The sequence below is a fragment of the Caloenas nicobarica genome, chromosome 17 (assembly GCF_036013445.1).
Source record: "Caloenas nicobarica isolate bCalNic1 chromosome 17, bCalNic1.hap1, whole genome shotgun sequence".
Lineage (NCBI taxonomy): Eukaryota > Metazoa > Chordata > Aves > Columbiformes > Columbidae > Caloenas > Caloenas nicobarica.
In genome coordinates this window covers 3,187,204-3,207,963 of record NC_088261.1, presented here as the reverse complement: position 1 = coordinate 3,207,963, position 20,760 = coordinate 3,187,204, and the positions used below count along the sequence as shown (strand labels likewise).

The window sequence follows — 20,760 nt, the reverse complement described above, 5'->3', positions numbered from 1 at the left end:
TGTGAGGGTGCACAGGCACAGCGCGTTCCCTCCCTGAACAGGAGAGTAGACATTTCACAGGACTCCAAAAACCAGTGCATTAAAATGACAAAACAAAACACCAACTATTTTGGGATTCACATCGAAATGGCAACATATGCTACACATTAAACATCAGCCTCTACCAAAAGTTTAGCTATTCTGGGCCCATCCTGACTGGTGCAGAAGATGCACAGAGAGCAGATGCCTCCCAACCTCCTCCTGGCCTGTCGGAAGCTCCTTTGCAAGTCAATCTACGGGTACCAAAGTGCTGGTAAGGAAAATGCCATCCCCCCTTGCCATAAGCTGGGTGTTTCATGAGGTCTCTGGGAACCTTAAGCAATATTTTGAGGGGAGAGGGCTCTGTCTTGCTGGCGTTTGCCCTTTGCCTGGTGTTCTGAAAGGGTTTGTTTGTGTCTGCTTCGTAATAGAGTGTGGGCTGTATTTTACCACAACGATTTTGTTCGCAGCTAGTAATTGCTAGTTAAATCTGGTCAAATGATGGTTGTTAGCAGGGCCTATTTGAGCACAGATAACCTCGAATATTATTCGCGCAGGGGAGCGGTGGAGGCCAGGGTGCACCGGGATATCGGCACTGCCGGGGAGCCTTAATCTGCACAGCCTGGAGTAAGCCTCTTAGGATTATTTAGCCAAGTTTCCTAGTTATGATTATTATTATTGCTTTATCTAGCAAATGCAAAGGGTTTTTAACCAGGTAGGGTCCGCAGTGCCCTCGTCGGGCTCAGCCAAGCCTGCCCAGCAATCGAGGGCAGAGATCTTTCGGGGGAAGCAGCCTCGTTGCCGATCTCTGCACATCAGCCAGAAGACAGCGCTTTACATGACCCAAGGAGCAAGGCACATGTTGCTTTTCGATTAACCCCCTTCCCATGCGCACAGCCATGCCAGGGCTAAGCTCATTTGAAGAAGAAATAAATATGTTTCGTACCTAATATGGGGTGGACCAAAGATAACGTAAGTCCCGAGTCACCCCACAGGGACAGAGGGGTTGGCAGCGTGGGGATCGGATCCCCTGGTCCTGCCCTGCAGCCGGGCTGAGCTGGCGCTACCTGCTGGCACCTTCCCATGCCTAAGCCGTGGGTACTTGCTGTGGCTTGATACAGGCTTTAAAATGGTTGAGAATAAGCAAAAAGAAAGCCAGGGCTGATGCTGCCTTGTGTCACCTCCCTGGACGACGGTCAAACCTCCCTGTTCCCAACCTGCAGTGGGTCCCCCTGAGTTCAAGGATGAGTGAGATCCAGAAGCAGTTCCTCCAAACGGAGGCTTTAAATGGACGTCAGCTCTTCCTGCACTTCTCAGGCTCGTGTCTTCAGCAGCAGAGCAGAGGGTTTCCATGAGGTCGTTTGGGTTTGAGCTGACAACGTATTAAATAGGTAACCGGTGGGTCAGTCATTGAATATCTGGTAAGCGATGGGGATGTGCAGTTCTGCTGCTACATTTTTCATTTGGAAAGGAATCGATTAAACTGGCATCAACCATCGTTCTTGTCGATTTAAACCAGGAGTAACTAATAGCAGAATTTGATGCTTAGTGTTTGAAAGAAATTTGGTTGAACAGTGTCCTGAGGACAGCCTGTATTTTTGGATGTGTTTAATCTACAAGCTACTGTTTTGTTTGCTGCAGGAGTGCTCCTTGGCAGGACGGCTCCCTTGTGGCATAAGGAAGCCGGGCTGGTGTGTGGCACCGCTCAGGGCACGGGTGAGTTAGTGGCACAGGCTTTGTTTGGGATGTGCTTCAGTCTCTGCTTGTGCCCCTTGTTCAGGACAACATTTAAAGATAACTCCTGCATCCCACATCCCAGCTCTCGATATGGGATGCTTTTGGCACACCAGCCCTTGCCTTCTTCTGATGTGAGCAGCAGAACCAGTTTGTTGCACTTCAGAACAAGCTACTGAAGTGCAATGTCGCTTGTGCTGAGCTCAGGACGTTGTCACAACTTGCGGGTGCCACTGGGAGGAAACATGGCTGTTGACAGGGACGATGTGTTCTTCTCCATCATCCTGTTCCTGCATTGATGTTGACCCTGTGATGACAATCTTCACCTTCTCCAAAAGAGGTCATCCCTTCTTCCAGGGATGGAGCATCCTCCTGCAGAGTGGTTCTGCTCCCTGCCAGGCAGAGCTGTCCATCCCGTTGCTGAAAGCAGCTGTGAGATGTTTAAATCCTCTCTCTCTCTCCCCTCTTCTCGGCCTGGCAAGGAAGGCAGTGTCCCCCTTTTTGGGGAAATGAAGGCCATGTGCGTGGGCACTGCAGTAGCTCTGAATCACCCTGGCAGAACGAGGGATCAAGTCAAGTCACATTCCAGGGCATTAGACAGACGGTGGGAATTAAAAGCTTTACCTGGAAACTGGCTTTGTATCTCCAAGCCCTGCTTTTGTCTCCCAGCCCAAGTCTATTTTTGTCCCATTTACCTTCTGTGTTGTCAGTGTCATGGATGTGAGTGCCTGGTGGAGCAGCCAGCCCCAGCCACGTTTGGGGAGCCCTCGGTAAATATTGGGCCATGCAGCCGAGGAGGAAACATTCAGACAGTGCGAGATGGTAGGAAAAGTGCAGTTTGTCAAGAACGAGCTGCTTTGAGACTCATTAAAATCTAAGGAAAGGCTCCAGCTGCTTTCAGTAGGCTTGGAATCGGTCACAGACTAGAAAGCCCCATCTGGGCTATTAGCAGTAAGTCTTGTTTTTATTTCTTTCAGTCCGTGGGGTCTGGGGACAGCGCTTCCCTTGCGGGCCGCTCCTGCCCTGGCAGCAGGGAGGTTTGCCTGCTTGGGCTTTGCTTTGCCCTGAATCTGGCCCCCATGTGCACCCTGCCCCATCATCACCGGTTGCTCTCTGCATCCCAGGCTGAGCTGAGCGTCTCCCCTGGGCGCTGCTGCGCCTTGGTCCTGGCCAGGGGCAGCCAGCGGTGCAGGGCAGATCACAGAATCACAGGGACTGGGATACTGCACCCCACAGGAGGAGGCAGAGCGCAGGGGTTCACCTTAATTCCCAGAGCCTTGATTTTCTGACCTGAAAAACAATCCTTTTCTATTTGAGTCTTGTGCTCTTTGAGGAAACATTGGAAATAATGATGCTTCTGTAACGACTCTAACGACGTTAGGCTCTCATATATAACTTGATTTTATTTATTTATTTGTTTGCCCTTTCTCAGAGGGAATTGCTGCTATTTTCTGGGCATCAGGCCCAATTTTTGCTTCGTTCTGTCTGAGTCCACACCGCATCCTGGATGCTGCACCCAAAGATGGAGCCTGTGTGGATGAGCACACCCAGGCTGTTCCAAACCCGGCAGCAGCTCTTTGTGCCTCACCTCATCTTCCGACCCATCATCTTGCCGTCTTGCCATCGAGGTTTTCAGTCTCGACCACAAGAATGCGAAGCAGGTGGCATTTCTATCTGAATTAACATACCAAGGCCTCATATTTGTTCGGGAACTGTTTTGTTTTCAGGGAATACTGTTTAATTTAGTTGTATGGATATGGGGTATGGGGGCTGGACTGTCTCAGGCCGGGTCCACTGTTGGAAAGCAGTTTGCAGCACAGATCACCTCTGTGCAGGACACGGGAGCCACCTCAAAATGAAAATATGGCAGAAGGAGGCAGGAGCGGCTGAGCAGTCTCCTGTTCTCCCTGGTCATTAGAGCATCCGTGTGCATCATGCCTAGGTACAGAGCGATGACAGGTTTAGATGCTTCAGGAGAGAAACGTTTGCTTCCCAGCGAGAGGCAAATTAGGTTAGTTTGCCTAGTGTCAGTATGTTGTGAGTCAGGGACGTTCATTAACATTTACCAAAATCTGAATGAAAATGGAATTCTTCATTAGACAAAAAGGTTGGGTGTCATTTTGCTGGGTTCTGGGGAAAATCCTCCAAAGAATGAAGCTTTATTTTTGATAGACATCTGCATGCAAGCCTGCAGGAGACTGCAGTTCGCTGTGCATTGCTACGGGATCTGTGTGTTGTCAGGTTACCTGGCGGTACCTGCTGTGATCGGCGGACACGGTGGTGGGTGACCGGCATACACAGGGTGTCGCAGCTTCGCGCCTGAGCCAGCAGAAAGTGTGCACTGGGGGAGTTGCCCCTACAAAATATTTCAGACGCATTTTCTTGAGGAGAGTGAGTTTCTGTGCAGCATTTTGCACCATGTTCTCATAGTATTTTTCTTCTGGCACTCCTTGCTCAAAAGTCCACTGCCAGTAGCTTGTGGAACCACAGATTTGTTCATTTGAACACAGGAGGAGATCAGGTAAAAACACCAGTTTGAGACCAACTCCCTGAGCAAACCAGAGCTCAGCATTTACCGCGGAGCCTGCGGGGAGCCTGTCCCCTTCCCAACTGGTGACAGGGTTCTGTCCCTGCCCGGAAAGGTTTGCCGGAGGGATGCTGAGTGTGTCCGTGCTGGCTGTGGGCCCTGGCCCAGCCCATCGCTCGCTCCTCTGCGATGCTTTACCTGCTGCGTTGCTCTGTGCTGGCTGTGGGAGGCTGTGCCGGCCGGGCTGCGAGCGAGTGCCATGTGTTGCTTCAGTCCCCAGTGTGTTCCCAGCCCCAGAAGCTGCGGGCAGCTCGTGCTGAGCTCCGACGGGAGCATTGCTGCGGGCCAGGGCCAGCTACAGCAGGAGGACACGAGATCTGGGCTGTCCCCAGGAGCAGCGATGCGGCTGGAGCTGGGAGCGGGCAGCGTGCCACCCGCGCCCCTGCTCAGTATGCGAGAGAGCATCTCCCGGCACGGCCCTGCAGCCAGCGGGGGGGCACAGGGGCTGCCATGGTCCCTGGGGGCTGGGACAGCCCCATGTCCCCCTCCGGGGACACGACACAACAGGACAGCAGCTTCTGACCCTACACAGTGACCTTCCCGCTCCGGAGCGGTTTGGTGGGGACAGACCCCGCTTTGGCAGGGAGGTGGGGTGAGCGGGTGCGGGGAGCTGGGCTGCCACCCAACTTCTGTGTTGCTCCCCCCAGGCACGGTGGGGCTTTTCTGGGGGAGGGCTGGTTGCCCACGCTGGTGGCCGTGTGGCCAGGACGGCAGGCTGGCCACAGCCCTCATTCCTCCGCTGCTGGGTACCGCTTTGTTGCTAGCTGGTGACATCACCCGAGAGCCCACCCCCTGCCTCTTATCCGTCTCTCTGTCTCGCTCACTTATTCACAGGCAGCGCTGGCAGGAGCAGGGGCTGTGCGAGAGCCGGCGGCAGCAGCATGCGTGCGGCGTCTGAGGCTCAGGGCGCGAGAACCACGTAAGGTGCCCGCCGGAGCCTCCTCCCTCGCCTGCCTCCACTTCCCCCAGCAGAAACTTCACGGCTCCCTCCTGCGTGGTCCGGGCTTCTCCGGGGGGGCTTGACGCCGACAGCCGCATGCATGACACTCCGAAAAGGAGAGAAAATGACCATAAGTATCCAGGAACACATGGCTATTGATGTCTGCCCCGGCCCCATCAAACCCATCAAGCAGATCTCCGACTACTTCCCCCGCTTCCCCCGCGGGCTCCCCGCCGCCGTCGGCCGCAGCAGCTCCCTGCGCTCCGCTGTCAGCCAGCCCTCCGTCAGCCCCGCCGAGGCCCCCCGCGAAGAGGACGAGGACGTGGACCAGCTTTTCGGGGCGTATGGCACGACACCCGCCGAGCAGCCAGCCAAGTGCCCAGCGCCCGAGGAGGTGGTGGACCCTGAGGGCTACGAGTCAGACGACTGCAGTGAGTTTCTAAGTTTCCCCGGGAGTTTGCTGGGTGCTGGGAGCAAGGGTGGGTCTTGGGACTGGTTCCCCGTCTCGCTGCCTGAGCTGCGCGCCCTTCCCGGCCACGCTCTCCATCCCTGGGATTACACCGCAGCAATGAGAAGCCCTCGGCTGTAGCTGGGGAGGATGTCACAGCACCGCTCGGGTGCTGCCCCTGGGTGGAGGGAGGCCCTGGGAGTGTCCCTGCTGCAGCCAGACTGGCCGCTGAACCCAAACTGGGGAAGTCTCCCAAGAGCCACCAGTTGCTGTGCTTTGCCGTTGCAGTTGATGCACTTCTGTGCCTCGTCCCTGCTCAGCTCTGTGCCTCCAAAGGCTGCCAGCTGGGCTCAGCCCCTGTGGTTAATCCCTTGCAGTGGTACAGCCTGCTCCAGCCACCCCGCTGATTAGCTGGCGATATGCTCCAGCATCACCCAGCTCCAGATCAGCGAGATATGTTTGGAATGACAAATTTCGCCCGGAAAAAAAAATCTCTGCCCTCTCCCTCGGCAAACTCCGGCGTGTCATTCCTCACCCTCCAGCTGCAGGCAGAGCCCTGCACAATACCAGGGAGCTGGAATTTTGAACGGAAGGTTTTGGTTCTGGTCAATGCAGGTGTTTGCAGTGAGGTTTAACCCCTCCCCACCCAAAACGTCCTTCCCACCCAGCTCAGTGGAGCTCGCAGGCTGCAACGCAGCTGCTGTGTGGCTCTGCCAGCCCCACTGGCTGGGATAGCGTTGCTTTCCTGGAGGTCAGCTGAAAACCGAGGTCTCTGTTCAGCCCAGCCCTTAGGAGCCAGATCCTGCGAGGGACTGAGCACCAAGTGTGAAGGCAGGAGAAGCCAAGGAAGGGAGCCGGTGCTGCTGAGCCGTGCTGCGTGCTGGTCCTGGGGGAAGGGGGAGGCTGAGCTGTTTACGGCCCAGCGCCGGGCAGGCGGTGGCTTTCCCTGTGCAGAATGTCACAGCCCTGTCTTGGCATCGCTCCCTGGCTGCCGGGCACTGGGCTGGCCTGGGCTGCTGCCAGCAATGCCAGCAATGCCGGACTCCGGAGCGTGACCCCAGGGAGAGCTCCCCGAAGGGTTGCGCTTGCTGGAAGGCAGCACGGCCACCCCAGTGTCCCCTGTGCTGAGCCCAGCTGTGGCTCCGGGAGAGGCTGTAGCTCTGGCTGTGAGCCCCAAACTGATGCTCCCTCCCTCCTCATCTCAGTGTCGGGGTCACACTCTCTTTGGAGGAGGCGAGAGCCGCTGCGCTCCTAGGGAGAACGTCTCTGCTAAGCTGCATATGTCCCAGCCAGGCAGTTAACAGCGACTTTAACCAGATTTGGGCTATTTGCTGCTCTAATTATGAGATCATGTTTGCTCATCCTGGCAATAGAAATGGGAGCAATTGGGCTTCAAGGCCAAAGGTGTGTGTGGGAGCTGAAGCGCTCGGGGACAGCACTTCCCCTGGGCGGCTGGCGGGGAGCTCACCCAGGGCGCTGCCGTTTGCGTTCAGCCCCGCCAGCGACGCTGGAAGCGGCTCAGCTCGGTGCCAGGAGCCGGCGGGTGTTTGTCTCGCCCTGGCTGGTGGCAGGAAGAGTGTTTCTTGCAGCGTAACAGGTGTCAGGCAAACTGCTGCGGCTGTTTTGCCAGATGTGGTGGGTTTTTCTGGGAGATGGGACTGCTGGTGTTGCATCTCTGGGGACAGCATGGGATGGTCCCAGCCGCTCTCAGGGCCCCGGTTGGCATAGATGTGCGGGATGAGACTGTCTCTCCTCCATGTTTAGCAGCCAAGTTGCAAAGCTGGGTAAGGGCTCTCTGGCCTCATTTCCCAGGCGGGTAGCCTGCACGGGGTTTGTGCAGCCTGACTTGAGCCATCGGCTACGCTGGGGAGTGTCTCTCAGCTCCCCCATGGCCCCAGCGGGTGATTCAGGGCTGCTGCATTAGTCACCTGCACTAAATTTCCTCTGGGAAACCTGTCTCTGCCTGTATGGCAGGACAGCATTGGGGTTTAGGTGGTGTCAGTTCCCTCTGGTGGCAGAGAGGGTTTGGGGAGTTGACTGAGGTCTCTGGGGACAGTGGTGTCGGAGCCCGGGTACAGCAGCCACAAGTCGAGGGCTCGCTGGGCAGGAGTGTGTCTTGCCCAGAGATGCTGCCAGCACAGCCCCCGGAGAGGTGCAGGGAGAGAGATTTGGCCACGCCATGTCCGTCAGGAGGAGGGGACGGCTCCTTCCCGTTTGTCCCACCTGCCTGCAGGTTTCCCTTCTCCGACACGAAAGCAATAGTGCTGGCTGGGAGGAGCAGAGCTTCCCCTGCCTGGGGAAATGCAGCATTTGTCTGGGTTTCCCCTGCACTCGTTCCTGTCCAGAGTCACTTGTCCACCTTGGCGTTACCAGCACCACCAGGCTGGCGGGTGACAGGGGCGGGTGACATTGCTCAGCCCCCGCAGCACTGCTTGGAGGCATCGGGCAGGGGCTGGACCGGAGCTGCCACCGTTCCTGCCCAGGCTCAGTGCTGCAGGGTGGGTCCTGCCTGCGCCCTGCTGCAGCTCACCCAGGCTGGCTCCTGGCACCGCATTTCTCAGTCCTTTGCCGAATGGTGTTACTGACCCCACCAGCAACCCCGGGAGGTGCCTGCGGAGCTGCAGGAGCTCCTGTCCTCCCGACAGCGTCTGCCTGGGGTGGGGACAACCCTGGGAGAAGCATCACTGGCTGCTCCCCTCCAAGCAGGGCGGCCTGACCCAGCAGTTTGACATCCAGAGGGAGCAGGGACGTGTGTGCGTGTGTGTGCGCACGCGTGCATTTGGTGCTTTGGAACGCCAAGAATCCCAGGGCTGCAGGAGGCAGGTGGGATCCCTTCAGAGATGGGCAGGGACCTGGCCAAGGTGCAATGGGAGGGCACCTGTGGCCATGGGTGGGTGGCACCGGTTGCTGGGAGGCTGACGCAGAGGCTCAGGTTGGTGGCTCTGGGACATGTGGGGCACCACAATGCTGCCCTGCAGAGCTCAGGAGCTGCAGAGATGCCGAGGAAAACAAGCGCGGTCCCTGTGGGGCAGCCGTAACCAGCCTGTTGTGTGCAGCGAAGAGGCAGGGAGCAGGCAGGACCAGGGAGCTAACAGAGCAGATAATGAGCAGAGACATCGGGGCTGCCTCTGGGAGCACTTGGAATCACGCGGAGCCGGCCCTTCCCATCAGACCTGCCAGCAGCACGGCTGTGGGGGTTTGCAGGGTTGTGGTTGGCACCGTCTGCTGTCCCAGGGCCCTTGGGAAAGGGACTCCTTAATGCTCTGTGCCTCCTGTCTCCCCGCTCTGCAGGGACACTTCAGCGCCGAGCCCAAGCTGCACAGAGCAGGACTCGTCCCACAGCGGGTTTGTCCCCAGCGGAGCTGCTGAGGAGGGGGAATGAGGCAGGAGAGCTGGGAAAACCCACGTTTGGTGCAAACCCCACGGAAGGGCAGTTTGGTGCCCTTGGACCAGCACTGGCGTCTGCTGCGAGCTGAGAGCACCAGCCCAGATTTAGGGCTGGAAAGGGGAGGATTCACTCCTGCTGCCTCGGGACACCCGACTGTCACCTTGTCTTTGGTTCCCCTGGCACTGCCCTGTCCCCTGGGGTCCCCAGCCACCAGGGATGTGTTCCACCCACTGCCAAGGGAACTTGGTTCACAAGGGAAATCAGCAAATGCCAGCTAGGTGGCAATGTGCCACCTGCGAGGAGCTGGGTCTCACCTCCCATCGCCCCCAGTTCCACATAGGTCGCTGCCCCTCGAGTGGCCGTGATCTCCCGTCTGCAGCGCCAGCGGGAATTTGTACCTGCGAGATTTTTAAAGGTCTCTGAAATCTTGCGCAAGCAAGTTTCTAGCCCTCGACAAAATGTTCTGTTCCCCAGAGCCGCTGTTTGGTTTTGGAGCGAGGCTGCAGTGCTGGAGTTTCCTCCCTCCTCTGTCCGCGTTTGGCTCTGGGTTTTCGGATGGGGAGGCAGCCCGAGAGCAGGGGTTGCAGCGGGAGCTGGCGTTTCTGGCAGAGCTGCCCCATGCTGTTCCTGTCAGTGCTTTGGGGCTGGTTACATGTGCACAAACGCAGCCAATTTATAGTGTGCCCAGCTGTATTCATGGGAGGAGCGGGCTCGTGAGCTCCTGAGCTGCAGCAGCATAAAAACAACTTCTCCAAACTACAGCTGAGAGGCCTGTCCTGGTGCGCGGCTGCTCGTGACGCCTGCTGCAAGCAAAGCCACTGAAGTTATTTAGGAAGACTCTTATTTTGAGCAAAGAAGGTAATTAGGCAAGCAAAGCCATCATGCAGATATTAATTACAGGCTGCCTGAAGATGTAAAAAAGAATGAAGGTCTTAAGGGGTGCAGGTTTTGCAAGTCACCCGGCGATGCTTTTGGCCAGTCAGGAGGAGGCAGGAGAGACGACGAAGGGAAATGTGCATTGAGACGATGAGGATATTTACTTCTGAAACACAGCTCCTTAGCATATGCCGCTACTGCTATTTATAACCTTTGGATCGTCTTTTCAATCCAGATAAGGCCAGAACAAGTGTTTTTCACTCAGGAAACTAAACAAGCCACCGCTGATTTCAGCAGAGCCTGGAGTGTAGCTTTGCCGGCCGCACCACGACTGGAGCTGCCCGCACCAAGGACCTGTGTTTAGGTACCGGGTGGTGTTGGACCCCGGGTTTAAGGGCATCAGGGAGCTTGTAGCCCTCCCAAAGGAGACGTGAGTGTTAATTGAAGTGATTTGGATTAGCTCCTGTCTGGTTTCCCACGGGATACCCGGGTATCAGGATGGCACTGGCATGGGGCGAGCTCTCGCCCTCTCCTGCCCCGTCGGTGATCCCGGCAGAGGCTGCACGTGTTCCTGGTCCAACGAGGAGCCTTCAGCCCCCAGATGGCTGATGAAGAGCCCCTCTGCTAATGAAGGAGCCACACGGCTCCTGGTTAACGAGGGGCCCTGCTCCTGCCTGGCTCCCTCCCAGCAGTGTCCCCAGCCCTTCACCGTCCCCTGATCCCCACGTGCAGGACGATACTCGGCTGGAGGAGGATCCTCCCTTCCCCACTGCTGCCCTCGTCTCTTCGCTGACACCCCTCGCTCCAACGCGCTTGAGCCCAGGGGGTTCCTGAATCTTTCATCTTTGTATTTAACACTGAAGGCAATTTTGGGGGGTTGTTAATTGCAATACCGTATTTCATTAAAGGGAGAGAGAGGGAGAGATTTGAAGGCCATCTCTAAATTGAAATTGCTGAAAGTCTAATTGCTGCTGACATCAGGGACCATTTAGTGCTGTAAAACATAATTGCATCTCTGAACTGTTCTGAGCAGATAAGTGTTCCTCTGAACACTCCTCCTGGAGAAGACAGAAGAGCTGATGAGCATCCATCAACCATCCTCACAAAGAAGTAGCTCCCTGCTCCAGAGCTTGCCAGGGGCTGGCGCTGTGTCGCCAAAATAAAGAACTATTAATTGCTGTAGATTTTAAGTGAAAAATCCATGACAAGGCAGGAAGCAGTTACAAGAAAGAAGAGTTGTACTCATTCCTCACTCATGGTCATGTTGAATTCAAGCACATCCGTGGAGCTCCTCGAAGGAGGTTCTCCTGCCCGTGTGCTGGTCCCCGCTGGGTTTTTGTGCAGGGCTGGGAACGTCTTGCCCTGACCAGAGTCCAACTGGCACCACGTGGTCCAGGTGCCGATGGAGATGTCTGTGTCCCAGCATGGTGTGCTCCCCCTGGACACATCCCAGAACCTTCCACAGGACACGTTTTTCATGGAGTAGCTGATGGTGATGCTGACTTTCAGAAGTGTCCTGTTTCCATCTGCCTCCAGCACCTTCCCCGGCCGATGCCAAAACCCTCAGCGATGTCTGTGGCTGTGGGTTCGTGCCACAGGTTGGCGCTACTGTCAGACCTGGGGACTCGCAGCCGTCAGGGTCTGCAGCACCTCGACTCAGGACCTTGCAGGATCCATCCCTGACAAGACCCGTTGAGGAACACGAGTCTCAAGCATCAGCCCAAACAGGTCTGTGCAGGGAGCAGCAGCACTGCGGGTGCTGGGCAAGCTCGGGAGGCTGCTGGGGCTGATGATGTTTTCTGGGGGTGGCCCTGGGGGCTTTTGGGGCTCGCCCAAGGGCTCGGTCCTTGAGTTGTCCCGGTGCCGATGGGCTGGGACAAGGTGCTGCCGCAGCCGGGAAGGCAGGAGCGCACACAGCCACCTGGCAAAGCGATTTCAGCAGCCCTGCTTGGAAATGGCAAGAAATAATTTCTGTTCCTCTTGAAGAGTCATTTACCAACATTTTACATGGGGCTGTAAGTGCACAGAATTACTCGCTGCCTTTCAGGACCTTTAAAATTATCTCCATTGCAGAGGAAAATTAAAGCAATGGAAGAATAGGGACCTATCTTTTATAGTGCATTAAAAAATACCCAGCCTGAAGGTTACTGAACCTATGCTTTCTGTAAGGGAGAGCTAATCCGGACAATCCCCAGCAGTCTTTTTACTGCTCCACTCTGATCTCCCTGGCACAAAATCCATGAGCAGATTATCTTGGGAGCAGCAATGCTGATAAGCAGAGGGACTTAAGGCTTTTGGACTTCTTTTTAATTAGTTCTATAGTGGGTTTCTTTGTGCACACCTCAATTTCTGCCAGTGTAGAGCCTTGCTGGGCTTCCTAATGGCAGTCATGATGCAAAGGCTTCCCGGACTTTCGAAGGTAAGGAGCCCGCTCAATCATCACTTCCTTCTTTGCCAAAGCTCGTGGGTCTGTTCTGCCAGTGCCGGTGCCTCTTCCGTGTCTTGAGCATCTCTTGGGCTGAGCAGCTCTTCTCCCTGGCGTGTCCCAGGCCACCGAGGGGGCAGATCTGCCGCCCCGTGTGGGCCAGTCAAGGGCACGTTGCCTGCAAGGACAGGGGCTGGCTAAGGGAGCAGAGCACAGATTTATCGCTGCCTTTTGCCTTTCATCCCGCAGGTATAAATAGAAGCTACTTCAGCCTCCCCATCACCCTGGGCGCTGACGGGAAATGTCAGTTAATAAACAATTTCTGCCGACTCCACCAAGAAGGGGGGTAGCGGTGCTGTGCCAGGACGCGGCGCTGCCCGCCGGCACGCTCGCCGTATCCCACGGCTAAGCCCAGAGACACATCTGCCGGTTATGCTGGCCTCCAATAATTTTGTGGCCCACTGGATTAATCAAAATGCCCAAAGGTTAGTGGGAGAAGAGACCGCATTCCTGTGCAAGTCAGATTTATCTTCCTTTTTAGAGCCCGTGTTAAATGCCAGACCCTGGTCGGCACCTTCCCATCAATCTCTCCCAATTCAGGGAGGGGAAAGAGGGTCAGAACCTGCTAATGAGTTCAGTTCTCCTAATGGTTATTTTATCATTGGAGCAGAATAATTGTAATAATAATGATACATCCTGCCTGCTGTCTGGAAAGCGCAAAGCTGCCTTTGTAATGCCTGACAAAGACATTTGTTTGTATTTTTTTATTTGCAGCCTGTGTGATTAGAGGGCAGCGTTCAGAATAGCCCAGTCGAGTTAAATACATCTAGGAACAGCGCTTCGAGTCTAATTGCTGCCCTTTTCTTTTTTAGGCACCCGCTCCTCTAATTAAGAGCACAATCGAGTTGCATCTCGGCTGTGAGGACGGGTGGGAGGGGGAAAGCAAGCGGAGAAGGTTTGACTGCTTTGCAGGGGCTCTTTTCTGAGCTGGGTGCATCCCTGCGGCGTGGAGGCTTTGGGCTGGAGGTGCTGGGTCTCCTGCAGCCGGGCTGGATGCGCTGCCGGCGGGTTGCAGGAGCTGTGAGACCTGTGCTGGTGTCTTGGTGTTGTCTCGTGTGGCTGCTGGCTCGGCGTGCTGCCCGCTCCAGGAGCCCAGGGCTGGCTCCCAGGGGGTTTACATGGAGCTGCTATGGGCTGCGGGGAGATTTAGGTTGGATATTGGGAACAGTTTCTTCCCGGAAAGGGCTGTCGGGCATTGCAACAGGCTGCCCAGAGCAGTGGTGGAGTCACTATCCCTGGAAGGGTTGAACAGACGTGGAGATGAGGTTCTTAGAGACATGGGTTAGTGTCAGTGTTGGGGTAATGGTTGGAGTCGATGATCTTGAGGGTCTTTTCCAGCCGAAGTGATTCTGCAATTCACGGCTGTGCTGATCCATCGCCCAGTGACACATCCCTGGGAGGTAACGGGGACCACAGGCGCTGTGCTCCGGCGGGGACGTGTCCTCAGCATCCGCCGCCCGCTGGGTCCTGGCTCTGGCAGCGCTCGCCCTCGGCACTGTCGCGGCACCTTGGCTGCCAAACCCCACGTTAGCCTGATCCCTTTTGTCATCTCCATACGGCCGCGTTTTTAAGCAATTAGCGCATGTTCTGCTGATGTTCCCACATCCCTCTGCCAAAGGCAAACCCTTCCTTGGGAATCGAGACTCGCCATCAATGAAAAAAAATCCCTGTGTAGAGGAAAACCGCTCCAGGGCTGGAGGAGAGCTGGGGTGGGAGCCTGGCAGGGCTGGTGGAGCCACGCAGCCCCATCCATGCCCTCCCGTCTGCTGGCAGCTCAAAGATGAGTGGGATCTGCTCCAGGTTTGCTCATGGACCAGCAGGTCTTTAGTCCCCAACTGCAAAACAAGCATCGTGTGGCGGTGCTTTTGGGTTTTGCCCATCTTGCCGGAGCGGGGCTCCCCGCTGCCCTCGCCCCTGGGGCAGGTCGCAGCGCTGAGGGGACAGGAGGCTTTGTCAGTATTTCCTGGCCGGAGTCGGTTTTCAAGCCAAGCTCTTAATTTGTTTTAAAAATTGCCAAATCCAGCAGGCTAAGCCACAGGCCCCCTTCTGTGATAAAAATAAAATAACAGCTCGAACTTGGGAGGGCTGGGCGGCGGGGCTGGCGGGAAGCAGCTGATTAAAGGGCAGGTGGAAATGCTGAGGCTCCGAAACCGGTGGCTTCGTCTTCCGCTCTTGAGCGAAAATGCAGATTTGCTGAATTTTGCTGACTTAGCTCTTGCCCATGTGCCATGGAGCCTCCTGCTACATGTTGGGCTGTGCCGGTCCCCAGATTTGGGCTCCGACATTGTTGTACGTGGTTATGAGCTCCCCGTCGCCAGGACTCTGCTGTGCTTTCCTCCTCCTTGCATGATGTGGGGTGAGTTTGTTCGGTAATGGGTCTGGAAAGATCCATTTGGGCCAAACCCAGAGATGACGCACGAGGTGTTGCAGGTTTGGCCTCACCCTGTATCATTTCCATCTCCTCTGAGCCCTGGCAGGTAAACCCCACTGATTTATGACTTGCCTAAACTGATAGCTAATGTGCCATGAAATTACTCCAGAGCAAGGAGGGGTACATTATTCTGCCAGAAATCTCTGAATATTTACTCTGCTTTGAAGGCGAGGTGTTTGCTCCGGCGCAATGATTTTTATTTGCTAGCAGGCAAACCTGTAGCTCACTTTTGTTAGGGCTGGAAGATCGCTGTGAAATTGCAGCAGGACGTTTCAGCCCCCTGAATATCCGCCACCTCCCGGGGCACCTTGCTGTAGAGGCTATTTACACTGGAAAAAAGCACCTTATTTCCTGCCACAAAGTTCATCTAACTTACCTCCCGGGCAGCAAACCCTGCTTTGATATTAAGCAAAATTGTTCTGGTTTTCATTTGGGTTTTTTTTCCCCCTGCTCTGAACCTGTGTGCGCGGTGGGAAGGTGCGGTTACCTTGGAAACAGCGGTGGGATGCTGCGCAGGGCCGGGCAGACCCCTTTTGGTGGGGAAGGTGGGCATGGAAAAGTGCGGGTTATGGGGTCCAGAGCCACCCTGGAAGTTCCAGGCTGGTGGCAGGTGAAGATGTGTCAGCGGAGATGCTGCTCCGTGTCCAGGCTTTGGTGTGTGAATCAGATTCAGGAGCCTTTGAGAATGTTAAATCATGTTTCTGGAAAGCCAGTCTTTTTAAGGCTTTTCCTCTTCTTTGCATTAGCGCAGTTTGCTCAGGTTGTCTGAAGGGAAAGAATTTCTCAAGTCAAATGCTCTTCTGCTGCTGAGACTCTTCTGGTTTGTTCTGGTCTCCTGCCCCTTCCCTGTGGTCCCGTCTCAGGAGCTTCCCTGTTGCTGCCGTTCCTGGATTGCGGATGCCATCAGGGAATGCTGCTCTGGTTAAAAACTGTTGCTGTTTTTCGTTTTAACCATAAAGGTATTTCTGTTCTCAGTGGGTTTAATTTACAGTTTGCAGTCAAACTGGAGTCGGGAAGGGATCCCATTGGTGGCTCATTTGTTTGAAGGTGTCAGTGTACGAATACGTGTTCTGGGAATTCCAGCAGCGGGTCTCGGCCATGTCCCAGCTGTGCCCGGATCTTCCCAGAGAAGATCTTTCAGGTCCTGGGGACGGGAAGCTGCTGGTGGGGCTGCTGATCGATGGGGTGACCCGTGTGGAAGCCCAGCGAGGCAAAGCCACGAGCTGCAGCCCTTCAGCTCTCTGGCTCCTCTCCCAGGGCTGTGCCAACCCCCTCGACCACCAGCCTCCCAGCACGGAGCCGTGTTCATCGCAGGCCTGACAGGAGGCTGCCTGATGTTTTGCAATGTCTGCAGCCATTCTCTAGCATCTTCATCCACTCCTCCTGTGTTCCGAGAGAGGAGAGGCAGTGTTTGCTGGGCCCCGCGGGTTAATCACATCTTTCTCCTTTGCAGCCACGCTGGGGACGCTGGATTTCAGCTTGCTCTACGATCAAGAAAACAACGCTCTCCACTGCACGATCAATAAAGCCAAGGTATGTCTGAGCGCTGCGCGAGGACCAAGTACGCCCGGAGCTGCCACCTTTGTCCTGCGTTATGGGGCCACCAGAGCCCGACCAAATGCCGCAGTGAGGGCAGCGTGTGGGGACAGCTGGATGTCCCCCCGTCCCTGGGCTGCACTGGGGGCTCTGGTGTCCCCAGCTGAAACCATCCCTTTGCAGCTCCACCTTCATCCCAACACCCAGTGCTGCTGCCCTCTCCGTCCCCTCCAGCCCTGCCTTTCTGGGCGTTTCCAGCGGGACAGGGACGGCTGCTCATCCCCGTGATGAGAAGGTTGCAGCAGCTATTGATGCTTTTTAGAATAGCACCCAACCCAGTGTTGTTATTTACTTGACCGGCTGTCAGTTTATAAATGGCTCTTTTAAATGCTGCTAATCATTGCCACAAAGTGCTCTGCCTCAGCGCCTTTGCCGTCTGCGTGATTGAAGCAATTAGGGGTATTTTTGCACATTTTGGAGGAGAAACAGATAACTGAGGTCCTGATTCTGCCTCCAGGCCTGTGGAAGGTGCTTCTGGGCACTGCTCAGCTCCTCTCTGCTTCACCAGCACCGGGTCCGGAGCAATGAGGGCTCCAGGTCATCTAAGTCCCTGTAGATGTTGGGAAGGGGTGGAGGGTTTTTACAGAAGCCAGGAGAAACTGTGGGAGAATGGGCTGTGAGCTGAGCCCCCAGAGGATCAGCCCACACCGTTTGCTTTCATCCGATGCTCCTCTCCCCTCCGGCTGCAACTGGCTCATTTGCAGCCCCCACCCCAGACCCCCTGAGCTGGGGGCTGGGACGCACGTCCCCACCCCACTGTTCTCCCTGGCTGGAATAAGACCTTGAGCACAAAAGCTCGGTTTTGGGGCTGAGCGTGGAGGCATCTGCTCCTGGAGCTGCTCCTGGCTGGGGGGCGAGTGCAGCACCCCCAGCTCCTGGGGCAGGGACGGGACAGGGATGAGGCAGCTGCTGGGTTTTGCTTCCCTCCCCGCCGCCCCCCTGCCTGTCGCCCGTGAATTCTCCACCAGCCTCTGGGTCAGGCTTCCCTCGGCGCGCTCGGGAGCAGTGCCAAGGAGGAGATTTCTAATCGGGTTTGCAGTGGGTGGAAGACAGGGAGGAAGGAGACCTGCGAGCGGCAAGTGATAGATCCAGCAGCAGTGAGAGCAGAGGCAGGACCGGTGAAGGGAAACCCCGATGCCCACCCGGCTGCACAGGAATAGCGGTCACAGACCCCATCCCACGGGGCCGGGGGCACCCCGCGGCGCCGGCATCGCCCCTGCTTATGGGGTGTGTAAAAAAACCCCTCACCGCTCTGACATTCAAGCGTTAGAATCCTGTTCATCTCCATTCTGCTCTCATTCTCCCATTTTTCTCTTTTATTTACATTGCCATCTGCTTGCTCTCATTTCATCTCTCGCCTGGGGAAAGCTGCCAAAACTTGACTACAAAAAGGTAAGGGCCAGGACCCCGGCCGCCGGCGCTGGGAGCCGGCATTGGCTGTGTAGACGTTAGAATTAGTGCAGACGTTAGAATTAGTGCTGTAGAGGAGGCGACACGGTGGCCAGGACGCGCTGGGGCCCCGCACACGTACACAGCACAGTCACGGCGCATGACCCTCGGCTCTGGCTGGGACTGGTGTGGCCGTAGTCTTTGGTACGATGTCTCAGGCCCCCAGAAGGTGCCCTCAGGACGTGTCCCAACTCCAGCAGCCCCCAGAGCCTCAGTCGCTCCTGGATTATTTCAGTCAAGGGAGAAGTGTTTTTCTTCCTCCCTTTGATAACCCTCCCAAACTTCTCTCTCCCTTTAGATCTTTTTGCTTCTGTTTGTTTTATTTGCCAGCAGTTTTATATCAGCTGATGTCCCGCCTGAGGCACGTTATCAGCTCCTGGAGAGCAGGAAGGGGGTTAGTGGGCTCTTAGAGGCACCAGTGACAGGTTAAATCCAATCAGTCGTGCTCTGCCACCAGTTTTCTGCTCTGCAGCCATCAGCTCCTGCATTGCGCAGGAGGTCGGGGCAACCGGCGGGGGTTTGTCCTGCTGCCTGGGGACAGCTGGGGTGTTTCTTGGTGGACATTCCCAGTGGGATTTGCAAGATGCTGGGCGTTTCCAGACTCTCAGGTCAGCCTGTTTCCCAGGTTTGGCTGGAGCAGGAATAGGGAATGAGAGAGATTTGCTTTGTTGTGGGAGGTGCGGAAGCTGGTAGCGGTGGGACTGTCCCCAGGCTGTCTGCTTACAGCGGGAGGAACATGCCCTGGGTGAGCCTCAGGCAGCGGTGCAGGCAGCTTCCTGGCCCCGGGCAGGGCAGACGCTGCCCGTACGAGCATCCCTGGGCTGCAGCCACCGCTACAAAACACTCGGGAGTTTCCTTCCACCCTGCCGAGCATTGGGATGCTCCCCACTCCAAAGGAAGCCAAGCGCTGGAGGTCTGCGCTGAGCGTTGCTTATGAATTTGTTCATCAATATTTATCACTGCAGGGAAATTCCCATCTGCATGTCTCCTCTCAGCTGTGCAGGGGGAAGCATGGAGTTTGCCCCATTTTGGAATGGGATGCCTTGGCCTGGGAAGAGGTGCCCAGGCTGGTTTTTGGGCAGTGGGGAGCCTGTTCACTGGGCGGGCAGCCTACCATGGGGCAAATGATGGAACGAATCCGTCTCCTGTGATTTCTGTATGCCTCACGCGTGGCATTAATCGGCAGCCCCATTAGCCCAACTCGTAATTAAATCCTATTGATTAGCTAAATGTCACTGGCACGGAGAGCATCTGGCAGCGGCTGGGATGCAGCGGGGCTGTCGCTGTCTGTAGGATTTCAGCGGGGATGGCGGGATTAGGTAGAGGAAGGGAAAAGATGAAACTCGGTCTCGGCTCCATCACCCATGCCGTGATGCACAGTGCCATAAATTGGTCCCAGTAGGCGGACTGGTTGGAGCTGGGGCTGCACTGGTTGAAGCCAATGGGAGATACTGCCCCCGTGAACGAGCCTTGGGATCCTCTTCCATGTCTTGGCTTTCTTGAAGCAGCTTTAGGCTGGGGGTCCCTCCAAGCAGGGGACACAACAGCTCTGGTCCCCAGTGGGTCCCTGGGAGGGGCGAACCCCCATGGGAGCAGCTTTGGGGGGCAGAGCCATCACGGCTGCACTCATATTAAACTCAGCCATGTGCCAAATCTGTATCAAGAGACATGGGAGGGAGGTAGATGTGACTTTAGGAGCCATTTTCCAGGCTGCTGTCACTCTGTCTTCCACAGCACATCTGTTAAAAAAAGCCTTTAATAGCCTCCTCAGAAGGTAATTTAATTGAACTGAATTGACGGGTGAATTACAGAGCTGCCTTTCTCCATCTATTTGCAGGGGAATTCACTTGCTTCTGATTTCATTTGCGGTGCAGCAATGGGCCGGTGGGGCGCCTCCGCAGCGGGAGCCTTTGCTTTGCCCGGCTGCGGCGGTTTTTGTGCCCAGTGGGTCCCCTCCAGAGCTGGGGAACAGTCCCAGTCCCTGGCTGCCCGTCCTGCCCATGGAGCCGCGGCCGATGCCACCACCCTCCTCCTGTCCTCTGATGCCACCACGTTCCTCCTCTGTACCCGCTGCCTCCCTCTCTGGGCCAGGGACATCACTCCAGAGCACGGCAACTGAAGCCGTTCAGCCTCCATTCGCTGCTGATATTTTTATACTTTTGGCTCTGCTTTAGAAGCAAAATCCTCTTTGCTGTGCACCATTTGGCCTCCCTTGCCCCGGGGCAGCATGCTCGTCTCCGAACCAGAGCTCTCACCAAGGTCAGGAGCAGCTCGGACCCTCGACCGAGTTGTAAAATAAGGAAGGGGGCGACACAGCTGTCCTGAGGGGCTGCCATGGTGCTGTCGGCTCAGCTGGGTGCGTTATTTCATACGTGTAAGTATGGAAGTGATTTGCCCCAGCATTTCCCTCTCTGATTTGCCCAAACCCAGGCCTTGCTGTTTACATTTTCGTGGCACGCAGCCGTTCCACCAGCAGCCCAGCCGAGCGCTTTCCTGCCAGGTGGATCCCTGGCAGCTGCACATGCTCATTAATCCTGGGCACTGAATTCTCTGCTCATCATGCAAAGGGAACGATGGGTCTTTAGCATCACCCAGCCTGGTTTCTGTGCCTGGGTTGGGTGGGTACCTCTGCAGAGGACCCCTCCTCTAGTCCGGGCAGAGAATTGCCTTCGGACAGCCGAGAAATAACTCCTGCCAGGCTGGAAATGATCCAAGGACTTTTGTAGTGTATCCATTATCATTTCCACTTAGGACCGGTAAAAATTAGGCTCCATTTTTCATGCTCCTGTGTTGCTTCCTTTCCCCATG

At 55.9% G+C, this 20,760-nt stretch overlaps 1 protein-coding gene across 1 annotated transcript in view; it reads left to right on the top strand.

The window, feature by feature from the left end:
• The first annotated feature begins 5,184 nt into the window (after positions 1-5,184).
• Positions 5,185-20,760, top strand: part of DOC2B (double C2 domain beta) — a 29,020-nt gene continuing 13,444 nt past the window's right edge. The window contains exons 1-2 of the mRNA XM_065647174.1: positions 5,185-5,710; positions 16,361-16,440. Of these exons, the coding sequence (XP_065503246.1) occupies positions 5,380-5,710; positions 16,361-16,440 (411 nt within the window). The 5' untranslated portion in view covers positions 5,185-5,379. The remainder of the gene's footprint in view (positions 5,711-16,360; positions 16,441-20,760) is intronic.